General features: G+C 40.0%; 1 protein-coding gene across 13 annotated transcripts in view; it reads left to right on the top strand.

Moving 5' to 3' along the window:
* HERC1 (HECT and RLD domain containing E3 ubiquitin protein ligase family member 1) overlaps positions 1 to 14866 on the top strand; it is a 210961-nt gene that overhangs the window by 179728 nt on the left and 16367 nt on the right. For all 13 annotated transcript variants that reach the window (XM_027553787.1, XM_027553788.1, XM_027553796.1 and 10 more), the window contains 7 exons: positions 1228 to 1521; positions 6562 to 6627; positions 6802 to 6927; positions 7751 to 7889; positions 9459 to 9640; positions 10349 to 10504; positions 11224 to 11346. In XM_027553787.1, coding sequence (XP_027409588.1) covers positions 1228 to 1521; positions 6562 to 6627; positions 6802 to 6927; positions 7751 to 7889; positions 9459 to 9640; positions 10349 to 10504; positions 11224 to 11346 — 1086 coding nt within the window. The remainder of the gene's footprint in view (positions 1 to 1227; positions 1522 to 6561; positions 6628 to 6801; positions 6928 to 7750; positions 7890 to 9458; positions 9641 to 10348; positions 10505 to 11223; positions 11347 to 14866) is intronic.

A 14866-nucleotide genomic window follows, 5' to 3' on the forward strand; every position in this document is an offset into this window, starting at 1 on the left:
CACTCTTGCAGATATACAGATGACTGGTGCTTTGGAATTTGAACTGTAGCTTTGAATTTATCCCTTAAAAGTATGAGATCTGAGTAAAATAAGTGGGGCTATTTGGGCAGAAGCAAATGAAAAAAAGTCATGCCTACAATTGTTCAGTAATCCTAAACCTGCTTTTACTTTATTTTAGTGGGAGTAAAATTTTTAAATAACCCTCAGATTTGTATAGTGCTTCTGTCATTCTTTTTCAGATTATTTGTTCATTCAAAACCTCTTTAAACCCCCTGTACTTCAGAGTACATCATCTTCCCTTTTCTAACCCAAATATCTATTTCTGTGTGGCTTTGCTATCCCAAAGTTGGGAGGTGGAGTGGATATGGGCATCAGAGTAAATATCCTGTCCACTTATCAGGTGAATATTTGTGGAAAGTTTAGTGGAAGAGCTAAGGTTGAACTAAATAAGTAGGGTCATTAAATACTAGAATGGGAAATATGGAGTTTGGACTTTGTGCCCAGGTCATGATCCTGTGTAACCTGTCTTCCAGCCCTCAGTAGTCACAGCATGCTGCTCTGAAGCAAAGTTCTTTGGGGTTTTTTCCTTTTTGTTTGTTTGTTTGTGGCTGTGCTACACTGATCAGCTGTTACCATACCCAGTTAATTTCAATGAGGTTTGCCCAGGTTTTCTTTTCTGAATCACTCAGTCACTCACAAAGTTGCTCTAGTACATCTAGGGAGGACAGTGGAAGAAGTCTGTCTTTGGTGGCTACCAGGGTTCTTTTGGTAAAGGAGGAATGTGAGAGGGTGCAGGTCTCCATGGTTCAATTTTCTGCCCTTTTTTTGCTATTGTTAACTAACAACAAAAAACTGTAAAACTGTAATGAAAATATGCTGAATGCAGTGTAGTGTCTTGGATTGACTCTTGGAACAGAAAAGGAACATAGTGGGAAGCACCATGAAGTTTTGTGGTTTAGTTATTATTGTAACCAATGTTAATTTCTTAGTTTTCATTAATGTACCATGGTTATATAAGATGTTAACATTAGAGGTGATTGGGGTTTTATAGGAATTCTCTGCACTAATCTCTATAACTCTCTATGTGCCTAAAATTATTTCAAAGTAAAAAGCTTAAAAAAGAACCAGTAAAGTTACAATATGACTACAGGCTTTCAGAATGCAGTAGGCTAATTTATAATATTTGGCAGAGGCCCTTCAGCATCGTATCCCTGCCTTTTCTTTTAGCCTCATGTGGTTTGTGGAGACCAGCTTGTTCACAGCCCCTATATGCAGTGTCTGGCTTCCCTTGCTGTGGGACTTCATCTGGATCAGCTGCTGTGTAATCCGCCAGTGCCCCCACACCACCAGCACTGCCTCCCTGACCCTGCATCCTGGAATCCAAATGAGTGGGCCTGGTTAGAGTGCTTTTCCACCACCATAAAAGCTGCTGAAGCCCTGACAAATGGAGCACAGTTTCCAGAATCTTTTACTGTTCCAGATCTAGAGCCTGTTCCAGAGGATGAACTTGTACTCCTAATGGTAAGTGTCGTATGAGCTACTACTATATGTAACTGAGATTGTGTTATATGGCTGTTTAACAAATAGCAGACAAACAGTAAGTATTTGCTGGCTTGAATAGAGCAAGAAGCAACCCTTAGATAAACTCAAAATATTTTGCTTTCAGATAGTCACCTTCAGTCTGATAAAAGGTTTCTATGGTGACAGGGATTGATTATGAGAATTGTGGAGCTTGTATAAACTTGCTAGTTTTCAAAAACATCATCCCATATTTTCTCATTTTCTTGTTCTTAGGTACCTTGTTAGTATACATATATATTTGTAAATATATTTTAGCATCTTTTCCTGGCCATCTTTTTAGATTTATTCCATATATAGATTCTAAATTATTTAGCACTTCAAACATGTTTAATAGAATCTGAGAAGGCATTTTAGTTGTCATTTCTTTGTGATTGTATTTGAGAGTGTCTAGACACTAAACTGTGATAGAGATAAAATGCCTGGGTAGATAGTGCAGGCCAGCAGTTGATCTAACAACCCCCTTACCTAATTAAGATTTATATAAACAAACATTTGAATATATTAATATATATACAATGTAAAACATTGTATTGTTCATATATTCAAATATATATTCACATATTTGAATATATTCATTTATTGAATATTTATTTGTGGATAAATGAACTTACCAATTCATTTATTAAATATATTCATATATTCAAAAATATGTGAATTGAAGAAAATGAGCAAACTCCGGGAGATGGTAAAGGACAAGGAAGCCTGGCGTGCTGCAGTCCTTGGGGTCGCAAAGAGTAGGACATGACTAAGTCACTAAACATGGAGAAGGAAATGGCAACCCACTCCAGTGTTCTTGCCTGGAGAATCCCAGGGACGGCAGAGCCTGGTGGGCTGCTTTCTCTGGGGTCGCACAGAGTCGGACACAACTGAAGCGACTTAGCAGCAGCAGCAGCAGCAAGTGACTAAACAACAAGAACAATCTAAATATAGATTATTTTAGTCAGGAAGTATTCTCCTGAGCTCATTTCTCTCAAGTATGTCATATGTAGATGAGGAAACTGAAGCCTAGAAAGATGAAGTGACTTGCCCACAACTGTTGGAGTTCACAGGGGTGATGGCTCCTGCAAATGACCTTGTACCTGTGGGTGCTCAGAAGTGATTAGCTTTGAATCTCCAATATGTTAGTGATAGTTGATGGTAAAGGATTTTATCAGCTCAGTGCAGTTCAATCACTCAGTCATATCCGACTCTTTGTGACCCCATGATACGCAGCACGCCAGGCCTCCCTGTCCATCACCAACTCCCGGAGTTTACCCAAACTCATACCATCAAGTCAGTGATGCCATCCAACCATCTCGTCCTCTTGTTGTCCCCTTCTCCTCCTGCCCTCAGTCTTTACCCCATCAGGGTCTTTTCCAATGAGTTAGCTCTTTGCATCAGGTGGCCAAAGTATTGGAGTTTCAGCTTCAACATCAGTCCTTCCAATGAACACCCAGGACTGATCTCCTTTAGGAAGGACTGGTTGGATCTTCTTGCAGTCCAAGGGACTCTCAAGAGTCTTCTCAAGAGTCCTCTCTCAAGACTCTCAAAGAGTCTTCTTTGAACTTCTCCACAGTTCAAAAGCATCAGTTCTTCAGTGCTCAGCTTTCTTTATAGTCCAACTCTCACATCCATACATGACTACTGGAAAAACCATAGCCTTGACTGAACGGATCTTTGTTGACAAAGTAATGTCTCTGCTTTTTAATATGCTGTCTAGGTTGGTCATAACTTTTCTTCCAAGGAGTAAGCATCTTTTAATTTCATGGCTGCAGTCACTATCTGCAGTGATTTTGGAGCCCCCCCCAAAATAAAGTCAGCACTGTTTCCACTGTTGCCCCATCTATTTGCCATGAACTGATAGGAATGGATGCCATGATCTTAGTTTTCTAAATGTTTAAGCCAACTTTTTCACTCTCTTCTTTCACTTTCATCAAGAGGCTCTTTAGTTCTTCTTCAGTTCAGTTCAGTTCAGTTGCTTAGTCGTGTCCAACTCTTTGAGACCCCATGAACCACAGCACGCCAGGTTTCCCTGTCCATCACCAACTCCCAGAGTCCACCCAAACCCATGTCCATTGAGTTGGTGATGCCATCCAGCCATCTCATCCTCTGTAGTCCCCTTCTCCTCCTGCCCTCAATCTTTCCCAGCGTCAGGGTCTTTTCCAATGAGTCAGCTCTTGGCATTAAGTGGCCAAAGTATTGGAGTTTCAGTTTCAACATCAGTCCTTCCAATGAACATCCAGGACTGATCTCCCTTAGGATGGACTGGTTGGATCTCCTTGCAGTCCAAGGGACTCTCAAGAGTCTTCTCCAACACCACAGTTCCAAAGCATCAATTCTTCGGCTCTCAGCTTTCTTTATAGTCCAACTCTCACATCCATACATGACCACAGGAAAAACCATAGCCTTGACTAGACAGACCTTTGTTGGCAAAGTAATGTCTCTGCTTTTTAATAAGCTATCTAGGTTGGTCATAACTTTCCTTCCAAGAAGTAAGCATCTTTTAGTCTCATGGCTGCAGTCACCATCTGCAGTGATTTTGGAGCCCAGAAAAATAAAGCCAGCCACTGTTTCCACTGTTTCCCCATCTATTTGCCATGAAGTGATGGGTCTGGATGCCATGATCTTAATTTTCTGAATGTTGAGCTTTAAGCCAACTTTTTCACTCCCCACTTTGACTTTCATCAAGAGGCTCTTTAGTTCTTCTTCATTTTCTGCCATAAGGGTGGTGTCATCTGCATATCTGACGTTACTGCTATTTCTCCCGGCAATCTTGATTCCAGCTTGTGCTTCCTCCAGCCCAGCGTTTCTCATGTATAAGTTAAATAAGCAGGGTGACTTTATACAGCCTTGATGTACTCCTTTTCCTATTTGGAACCAGTCTGTTGTTCCATGTCCAGTTCTAACTGTTGCTTCCTGACCTGCATACAGATTTCTCAGGAGGCAGATCAGGTGGTCTAGTATTCCCATGTCTTTAAGAATTTTCCACAATTTATTGTGATCCACACAGTCAAAGGCTTTGGCATAGTCAATAAAGCAGAAACAGATTTTTTTCTGAAACTCTTGCTTTTTCGATAATCCAGCAGATGTTGGCAGTTTGATCTCTGGTTCCTCTGCCTTTTCTAAAACCAGCTTGAACATCTGGAGGTTCACAGCTCACATATTTCTGAAGCCTGACTTGGAGAATTTTGAGCATTACTTTACTAGCGTGTGAGATGAGTGGAATTGTGTGGTAGTTTGAGCATTCCTTGGCATTGCCTCTCTTTGCAATTGGAATGAAAACTGACCGTTTCCAGTCCGGTGACCACTGCTGAGTTTTCCAAATTTGCTGACATATTGGGTGCAGGACTTTCACAGCATCATCTTTTAGGATTTGAAATAGCTCAACTGGAATTCCATCACCTCCACTAGCTTTGTTGGTAGTGATACTTCCTAAGGCCCACTTGACTTCACATTCCAGGATGTCTGGCTCTAGGTCAGTGATCACACCATCGTGATTATCTGGGTCATGAAGATCTTTTTTGTACAATTCTGTGTATTCTTGCCACCTCTTCTTCATATCTTCTGCTTTTGTTAGGTCCATACCATTTTTGTCCTTTATTGAGCCCATCTTTGCATGAAATGTTCCCTTGGTATCTCTAATTTTCTTGAAGAGATCTCTAGTCTTTCCCATTCTGTTGTTTTCCTCTATTTCCTTGCATTGATCGCTGAGGAATGCTTTCTTATCTCTCCTTGCTATTCCTTGGAACTCTGCATTCAAATGGGTATATCTTTCCTTTTCTCCTTTGCTTTCACTTCTCTTCTTTTCACAGCTATTTGTAAGGCCTCCCCAGACCCATTTTGCTTTTTTGCATTTCTTTTTCTTGGGGCTGGTCTTGATGCCTGTCTCCGATACAGTGTCACTAACCTCCGTCCATAGTTTATCAGGCACTCTTGTCTATCAGATCTAGGCCCTTAAATCTATTTCTCACTTCCACTGTATAATCATAGGGATTTGATTAGGTCATACCTGAATGGTCTAGTGGTTTTCCCCACTTTCTTCAATTTAAGTCTGAATTTGGCAATAAGGAGTTCATAATCTGAGCCACAGTCAGCTCCTGGTCTTGTTTTTGCTGACTGTGTAGAGCTTCTCCATCTTTGGCTGCAAAGAATATAATCAATCTGATTTTGGTGTTGGCCATCTGGTGATGTCCGTGTGTAGAGTCTTCTCTTGTGTTGTTGGAAGAGGGTGTTTGCTATGACCCGTACATTCTCTTGGCAAAACTCTATTAATCTTTGTCCTGCTTCATTCTGTACTCCAAGGCCAAATTTGCCTGTTACTCCAGGTGTTTCTTGACTTCCTACTTTTGCATTCCAGTTCCCTATAATGAAAAGGACATCTTTTTGGGGTTTTAGTTCTAAAAGGTCTTATAGGTCTTCATAGAACCCTTCAACTTCAGCTTCTTCAGCGTTACTGGTTGGGGCATAGACTTGGATTACTGTGATATTGAATGGTTTGCCTTGGAAACGAACAGAGATCATTCTGTCATTTTTGAGATTGTATCCAAGTACTGCATTTCAGACTCTTTTGTTGACTGTGATGGCTACTCCATTTCTTCTAAGGGATTCCTACCTACAGTAGTAGATATAATGGTCATCTGAGTTAAATTCACCCATTCCAGTCCATTTTAGGGAAGTATTAACAATGCGTAAAAATCAAGTTTGTTATGATTGTAAAACTCCTCTTAATTTCTCATAATATTACCAAGTTCTTTTTTTTTTTTTTAAGAAGACTTAGTTAAGAACAGATGAATCTTTTGCAAAAAATTTTCTCAAAAAATGTCCTGGGAAAAAGGAGGGCTGCATTTTGGTCTTCTTTCTGCTTGTAACTGACCATGTGATCTTGGGCTTCTCTTTTTCTTTAAAAAAAATATTTATTTGATCATTTTTAAGACTTCTTAAAAAAAAAAAAGATAATTATTGATTAGCAAAGTTGATCCTGATGTTTGCCCTGTCTTGCAGGATAATAGTAAATGGATCAATGGCATGGATGAACAAATTATGTCTTGGGCAACTTCCAGACCTGAGGTCAGTAAAGAGGACAATAACTTTATGGCGGTTCTTAGTAAATCTTCTGGTTCTAAATGTTTATGTGTTTATACCCTGGTGTCCCCCATAGAGGCTTCTACACACTTAGTAACCAGTAGATGCTTGTTTGAATGAATTAACGAATCAGATTTTGATTTGTTTGTGGTTTTCTAGGACTGGCACCTGGGAGGTAAATGTGATGTCTACTTGTGGGGTGCTGGCAGGCATGGACAGCTGGCAGAAGCTGGAAGAAATGTGATGGTACCTGCAGCAGCTCCCTCATTCTCACAGGCCCAACAGGTAACTAGGAGGGTAAAGAATTGGAGAACTGACAGTTCTGATTCCCTTGGGTTCAGTAGCTTACTTTAGGATAGTTTGTCCACTGCATAATCTATTGTGAGGAATCCAACAAAGTCATGATATAAAGCTTCTAAATAAAAGTTTTGTAGAGTTTTTATCAGACTTAAGTTTTGTTAATATTCCCAAATTTTTCTTGTTTTCAAGTATAATTAACATCATGAAGCTTTAAGCCTGCCCAGTACATATTTATAGATGTTAAGATATTGCTAATTATCAATTCTCTCTTTGGGGTCATAAGCTTGCTGGGATCTTTAGCCAGATTTCATTGATACCCGTCCCCTCTTCTAATAATTGTGGTACTAAATCTCCAAACTCTTCTTAAGGCTCCTGCTTTCACTTCCGTTCTTCTCTACCTCAGTAAGCCCCAAGATGCACTACTCTTTCTTGCAGATATCCCCTCCAGTGTCTGTTTCTTGGTGACTTCCAGCCAGTCTTTACTATTTTCCCATCACTGTTTCCTTTTTCTTCTTTTTATCTATTTTCTTCTTAAACTCTGCACAATTGACTGAAAGCTCTGTAAATAACATGTTTTAAACTGTCTTAAATCATCAAATGAGCCTCATACATCTTCTAGTTAAGTAAGCAGTTTTATAATAATCAAGGGCTTATAGGAATCCCATAGTTATGTCAACTCCTCTGCTTTAGTGAAAGGATGAAAGAACTGATAAAGGTATCCTGGGTATACATGGAATCATTTTAAATGTTTGCATGTTAAAGCTATGTAATAGAAGATAATGTATTTAATTTTGTGTTTTGATACTAGGTCATATGTGGTCAAAATTGTACCTTTGTCATCCAGGCCAATGGCACAGTGTTGGCTTGTGGGGAAGGAAGTTATGGCAGATTAGGACAAGGAAATTCAGATGACCTTCATGTGCTGACAGTCATTTCAGCCTTACAAGGTAAAATTATCCTCAGTTAAAAGCAGATCAGAAACTATGGCTTGTTTGTAGGAATGTTTGCTTATTACATTGCAACTCACCCAAACCTTTGCTAAATAAAGTCATGTAGGGTTTTCACTTATATTTATGTTCTTGTTTAGGCATGTACAACCTTAATTTACCATATTTTAAGTTGTATTATTTTATAAGTTGTCATAGCATTGCTAGAATTCAGTGATATAAATTGCTCTGTTAATACTCACTGAAGATTGTAAACAGATTCTTTAAAATTGCAAAATTGTAATTTGGTAACTATTACTGGCAGTAGTAGGGCTTCCCAGGTGGCTCAGTAGTAAAGAATCCACCTGCCAGTGCAGGAGATACAGGAGACATGGGTTCCATACCTGAGTCGGGAACATCCCCTGAAGGAAGAGATCACAACCCACTCCAGTATTCTTGCCTGGAAAATTCTATGGATAGAAGAGCCTGGCGGGCTACACCCATGGGGTTGCAAAGAGTTGGATATGACTGAGCAACTGAGCACACATGCAATAGTAGCAGTAATCAGGCATGTGCTTCATTAACATTAAACATTAATTTACATAGAAATGTGCATATGTACTAAAATCTTTTAAAGGGCATCTCCAACAGAGTTCTCTGTGACTTGGAGAAAGAATATCTCTAGAAAAAGCACTGCAGGGGGCCTCTGGCTTATTTCTTAAGTTAACTTTTACTGACTCTAAAGTCAATAGACAAAATTGAGTTTTTGAAGTAAAAGCATTTAAGTAACATAAGATCATAATGAATTCTTGAATAGCTCTAAGTTCTCTTCCTTCAGATCTAAGTGTGAAGAGCACAACATTGGGGATGGGAGGGCTTGGTTCCTGTTCAGTTCTATTACATCCTGCCTCTGTTGCCTTGTATCAGCTACTAGACCTCTTTGTGATTCAGTTTCCCTAGTTGTATAAGTGGTGATGATAATATCTGCCTCATAGGCTCTGTGTGAAAAGAGAAAATGAACGATCCATGTAAAGCACTTATAGGAGTGACTAGAACATAGTCCTTAGTGACTGGAATTGCTCCTATCACCCTTCTGTTCCTTATCATCATTTTATGTTGCTGCTGCTGCTGCTGCTAAGTCGCTTCAGTCATGTCCGACTCTGTGCGACCCCATAGATGGCACCCCACCAGGCTCCGCCGTCCCTGGGATTCTCCAGGCAAGAAGACTGGAGTGGGTTGCCATTTCCTTCTCCAATGCATGAAAGTGAAAAGTGAAAGTGAAGTCGCTCAGTTGTGTCCGACTCTCAGCGACCCCATGGACTACAGCCTACCAGGCTCTTCCGTCCATGGGATTTTCCAGGCAAGAGTACTGGAGTGGGGTGCCATTGCCTTCTCCTCGTTTTATGTTACTGCTCCCAAATTTCTAGGTTATGGCTACAATTTAGATTTAAAATTAAAGATATTCTTTTTTATTTCTCTAGTACTATTGTGGTATTTTTTTTTATTCTATGAAACTACTTTGTAGCAGCTTCAACAAAGAGGGAACTTTTACCACCCAGTGACTCTTGTTGCATTTCTGCTCTGTTGCAGGCTTTGTGGTGACCCAGCTGGTGACTTCCTGTGGTTCTGATGGGCACTCAATGGCCCTGACTGAAAGTGGTGAGGTCTTTAGCTGGGGAGATGGTGATTATGGCAAACTCGGCCATGGGAACAGCGACAGGCAGCGACGGCCCAGGCAGATCGAGGCCTTACAGGGAGAAGAAGTGGTGCAGGTCAGGCAGGATATGGAGAAGTTTATCTTTGAATGTAAACATACTGGGTTTAGTTCTCAAGATTGGGTAATGAAAAAACAGTAGTAAAAACATATTACCCCATCATAAAAGATCCAGTGTTTTTGGTGGTTCACAGTCATTTTTGAGTGTCTCAGGGGTTTAAATGGGTTTTGGTATTAGAATGGACTGTTTTTCCTCTACCAACTGGTTGACCTAGGCCAGGGTGCTTCAGGTCTTTGTAAAAGGTGAGGTTTAACTCCTGTCCCACAGTTCTTGATCTACTAATAAATGGAAAGCTTTGCTTTCAACCTGTCATTATTATTACAAAGGTTGAGTTTGTATACTTTTTTCTGGAAAATCAATTAGCGATCTAAAATAGTGTTGTCAAATTGCATAGTACCTTAGAGTTTACAAAAAATTTCCCCATTCATTAACTCATATAGTCTAGGTCATCTCTGCAGCTGAAGAGCAGCAACAGTTCTTCCAAGGTGTGCTGTTTATCTTGGTCTTTCTGAAGATGATGAGTAGATCAGACTTGCAGGAGCAAGAGGGCCACTTGGGTGGATAGGACATACTGGTCTTGAAGATCCTGAGTTGCCAGTGAAGTTTATTTTAAAGATTATTACTGTATTAAAAACCCAAATGACTGATTTCTTTCTTAGTGTACCCTCTTATTAACATTTTTGTTCTTGTTGGTTCTGTTTGTAGATGTCTTGTGGCTTCAAACACTCAGCAGTGGTAACATCAGATGGCAAACTGTTTACCTTTGGGAATGGTGACTATGGTCGTCTGGGTCTGGGAAACACCTCTAACAAAAAACTTCCAGAGAGAGTGACTGCACTGGAGGGATATCAGATTGGACAGGCAAGGAATAAGTCAATAATATGTTCTATCTGATCATAGTTTCTTGTTTCCTCTGTGTGCACTTGGATACTATCCTTTCAGGAAGATTCGAACCACCAGTTGTACTTATCCTGATGTACATTTTGTTTGGCCTAATTGGTAATTGGTTAACAAATGAAAGTCATAATTCAGGATGTGAATATTTCACACTCCTATTCATAATACAACTTGATATGAAACCTTTAAATAATATAGTAACTCCTGTTCGGTATCCTGGAAGTAGATGGCGGAATTGCAGCATATTGGTAGCTGCTGCTCTTAAGTAATAATTGTCCATGACCTATACATGTTGAGATTCTCTCTTAATGAAAAGAGAAGATAAAATGTTATTTTCTACTATCTTTTATCTTTTATTATTCCTTAGACTGTCTGTGGTGTGAATGAGTATTTTTTAATCATATGTACTTTTTTCCTGTCTTGTGTACTGTCTAATTCAGAGTTAGCCATAGATATTTGAAAGCTTTTTCTTTGAAGAAAAGAAGGTTGTCTTTTGTTTGTGAATGATAAGAATATTTTCTTCATGACATATTTGGTTAACATATGTAAAACCCTGAAACCAATACAAATCTTCTGAAAAAAGAGCCAACATTTTCACTGAAGTGAATAAAAAGGGTCCCAGAAATGGGTATGTATTTTAGGTATTGTGATTTGCCTTACTGAGCACCCTCTTCTTTCTCCAGGTGGCTTGTGGCTTAAACCACACATTGGCGGTGTCAGCAGATGGCTCCATGGTGTGGGCTTTTGGAGATGGGGACTATGGAAAACTAGGTTTAGGAAATTCCACTGCAAAATCTTCACCTCAGGTCAGTATTGTCTTTAATCTAGGGATGCAGACACCATGGTTTTCTTCTATGTCAGTACCTCTTTTTAGTTGGAAGTAATTTACTTCTAACATTTTTGATAGTTCATAATGAAATATAGAAGCTTCCTTTGCTTATTCTTAAATTTCCATCATTCTAGACCTTATTTTCGGAGAAGGCAATGGCACCCCACTCCAGTACTCTTGCCTGGAAAATCCCATGGATAGAGGAGCCTGGTAGGCTGCAGTCCATGGGGTCATACAGAGTCGGACAAAACTGAAGCAACTTAGCAGCAGCAGCAGACCTTATTTTAAATAAGTCATTAATTACTAAACTGGATATAAAAATTCTGCAAGGACAAATATCTGTCTTTGTCATGGACTGAATAGTGTAGAACTACCTCCCATATAGAGAAGAAATAAGTATAAATATATTCCCAGGATATCTTATGAAGGGAAATGTGAACAATCTTTTGTAACTCTGCTTGTGGCTGCCATTTCAGCTTGTTATTACCACTGAATTATACAGGTGTGTGCCTTTTTAAAAGTAATAGGAAAGCCCAGTGCATAAACAATAATTTAGAGTCTTTGTTCACCTTATAGAAGGTTTCTTTGCTCTTCAGAACTCTTGTACATTCTTTTTATGTGGATTTTTCTAATATGTTTAACAAACAGCGTGATTTACAAGTATTCAATTTACATTCAACTCCAGATTTCACTCTCATATATAGTCTGTGACATCTTGATAGCTGGATTGGTAAATACTCAGCAGTAGGTACAGAAGGGAAGGACTGCCTCTCTGAAGAACATATAAAGCAGTTACTGTTACCTCTGAAAGCAGAAAAAAATCTGACTGGGAGCAGCCTGTGGCTTTACCTGGTTTTTTAGTGTTCTTTAAACAGCTATAGTACTTGAATGCAGTCTCAAAAACAACAGAATGATCTCTGTTCGTTTCCAAGGCAAACCATTCAATATCACAGTAATCCAAGTCTATGCCCCAACCAGTAATGCTGAAGAAGCTGAAGTTGAACGGTTCTATGAAGACCTACAAGACCTTTTAGAACTAACACCCAAAAAAGATGTCCTTTTCATTATAGGGGACTGGAATGCAAAAGTAGGAAGTCAAGAAACACCTGGAGTAACAGGCAAATTTGGCCTTGGAATACGGAATGAAGCAGGGCAAAGACTACTAGAGTTTTGCCAAGAAAATGCACTGGTCATAACAAACACCCTCTTCCAACAACACAAGAGAAGACTCTATACATGGACATCACCAGATGGTCAACACCTAAATCAGATTGATTATGTTCTTTGCAGCCAAAGTTGGAGAAGCTCTATACAGTCAGCAAAAACAAGACCAGGAGCTGACTGTGGCTCAGACCATGAACTCCTTATTGCCAAATTCAGACTTAAATTGAAGAAAGTGGGGAAAACCACTAGACCATTCAGGTATGACCTAAATCAAATCCCTTATGATTATACAGTGGAAGTGAGAAATAGATTTAAGGGCCTAGATCTGATACATAGAGTACCTGATGAACTATGGAATGAGGTTCATGACATTGTATAGGAGACAGGGATCAAGACCATCCCCATAGAAAAGATATGCAAAAAAGCAAAATGGCTGTCTGGGGAGGCCTTACAAATAGCTGTGAAAAGAAGAGAAGCAAAAAGCAAAGGAGAAAAGGAAAGATACAAACATCTGAATGCAGAGTTCCAAAGAAAAGCAAGAAGAGATAAGAAAGCTGCCTTCAGCGATCAATGCAAAGAAATAGAGGAAAACAACAGAATGGGAAAGACTAGGGATCTCTTCAAGAAAATCAGAGATACCAAAGGAACATTTCATGCAAAGATGGGCTCGATAAAGGACAGAAATGGTATGGACCTAACAGAAGCAGAAGATATTAAGAGATGGCAAGAATACACAGAAGAACTGTATAAAAAAGATCTTCACGACCCAGATAATCACGATGGTGTGATCACTGACCTAGAGCCGGACATCCTGGAATGTGAAGTCAAGTGGGCCTTAGAAAGCATCACTACAAACAAAGCTAGTGGAGGTGATGGAATTCCAGTTGAGCTATTCCAAATCCTAAAAGAGGATGCTGTGAAAGTGCTGCACTCAATATGCCAGCAAATTTGGGAAACTCAGCAGTGGCCACAGGACTGGAAAAGTTCAGTTTTCATTCCAATCCCAAAGAAAGGCAATGCCAAAGAATGCTCAAAGTACCGCACAATTGCACTCATCTCACACGCTAGTAAAGTAATGCTCAAAATTCTCCAAGCCAGCCCTCAGCACTATGTGAACCATGAATTTCCTGATGTTCAAGCTGGTTTTAGAAAAGGCAGAGGAACCAGAAATCAAATTGCCAACATCTACTGGATCATGGAAAAAGCAAGAGTGTTCCAGAAAAATATCTATTTCTGCTTTATTGACTATGCCAAAGCCTTTGACTGTGTGGATCACAATAAACTGGAAAATTCTGAAAGAGATGGGAATACCAGAACACCTGATCTGCCTCTTGAGAAATTTGTGTGCAGGTCAGGAAGCAACAGTTAGAACTGGACATGGAACAACAGACTGGTTCCAAATAGGAAAAGGAGTTCGTCAAGGCTGTATATTGTCACCCTGTTTATTTAACTTATATGCAGAGTACATCATGAGAAACGCTGGACTGGAAGAAACACAAGCTGGCATCAAGATTGCCGGGAGAAATATCAATAACCTCAGATACGTAGATGACACCACCCTTAAGGCAGAAAGTGAAGAGGAACTCAAAAGCCTCTTGATGAAAGTGCAAGAGGAGAGTGAAAAAGTTGGCTTAAAGCTCAACATTCAGAAAACGAAGATCATGGCATCCGGTCCCATCACTTCATGGGAAATAGATGGGGAAACAGTGGAAACAGTGTCAGACTTTATTTTTCTGGGCTCCAAAATCACTGCAGATGGTGACTGCAGCCATGAAAAAAAGATGCTTAGTCCTTGGAAGGAAAGTTATGACCAACCTAGATAGCATATTCAAAAGCAGAGACATTACTTTGCCAACAAAGGTTTGTCTAGTCAAGGCTATGGTTTTTCCTGTGGACATGTATGGATGTGAGAGTTGGACTGTGAAGAAGGCTGAGCGCCGAAGAATTGATGCTTTTGAACTGTGGTGTTGGAGAAGGCTCTTGAGAGTCCCTTGGACTGCAAGGAGATCCAACCAGTCCATTCTGAAGGAGATCAGCCCTGGGATCTTTGGAAGGAATGATGCTAAAGCTGAAACTCCAGTACTTTGGCCACCTCATGTGAAGAGTTGACTCATTGGAAAAGACTCTGATGCTGGGAGGGATTGGGGGCGGGAGGAGAAGGGGACGACAGAGGATGAGATGGCTGGATGGCATCACTAACTCGATGGACGTGAGTCTCAGTGAGCTCCGGGAGTTTTTGATGGACAGGGAGGCCTGGTGTGCTGCGATTCATGGGGTCGCAAAGAGTTGGACACGACTGAGCGACTGATCTAATCTGAAACAGCTATAGAGTT

The sequence above is a fragment of the Bos indicus x Bos taurus genome, chromosome 10, assembly GCF_003369695.1.
Source record: "Bos indicus x Bos taurus breed Angus x Brahman F1 hybrid chromosome 10, Bos_hybrid_MaternalHap_v2.0, whole genome shotgun sequence".
In the NCBI taxonomy this organism is placed as follows: Eukaryota; Metazoa; Chordata; class Mammalia; order Artiodactyla; family Bovidae; genus Bos; species Bos indicus x Bos taurus.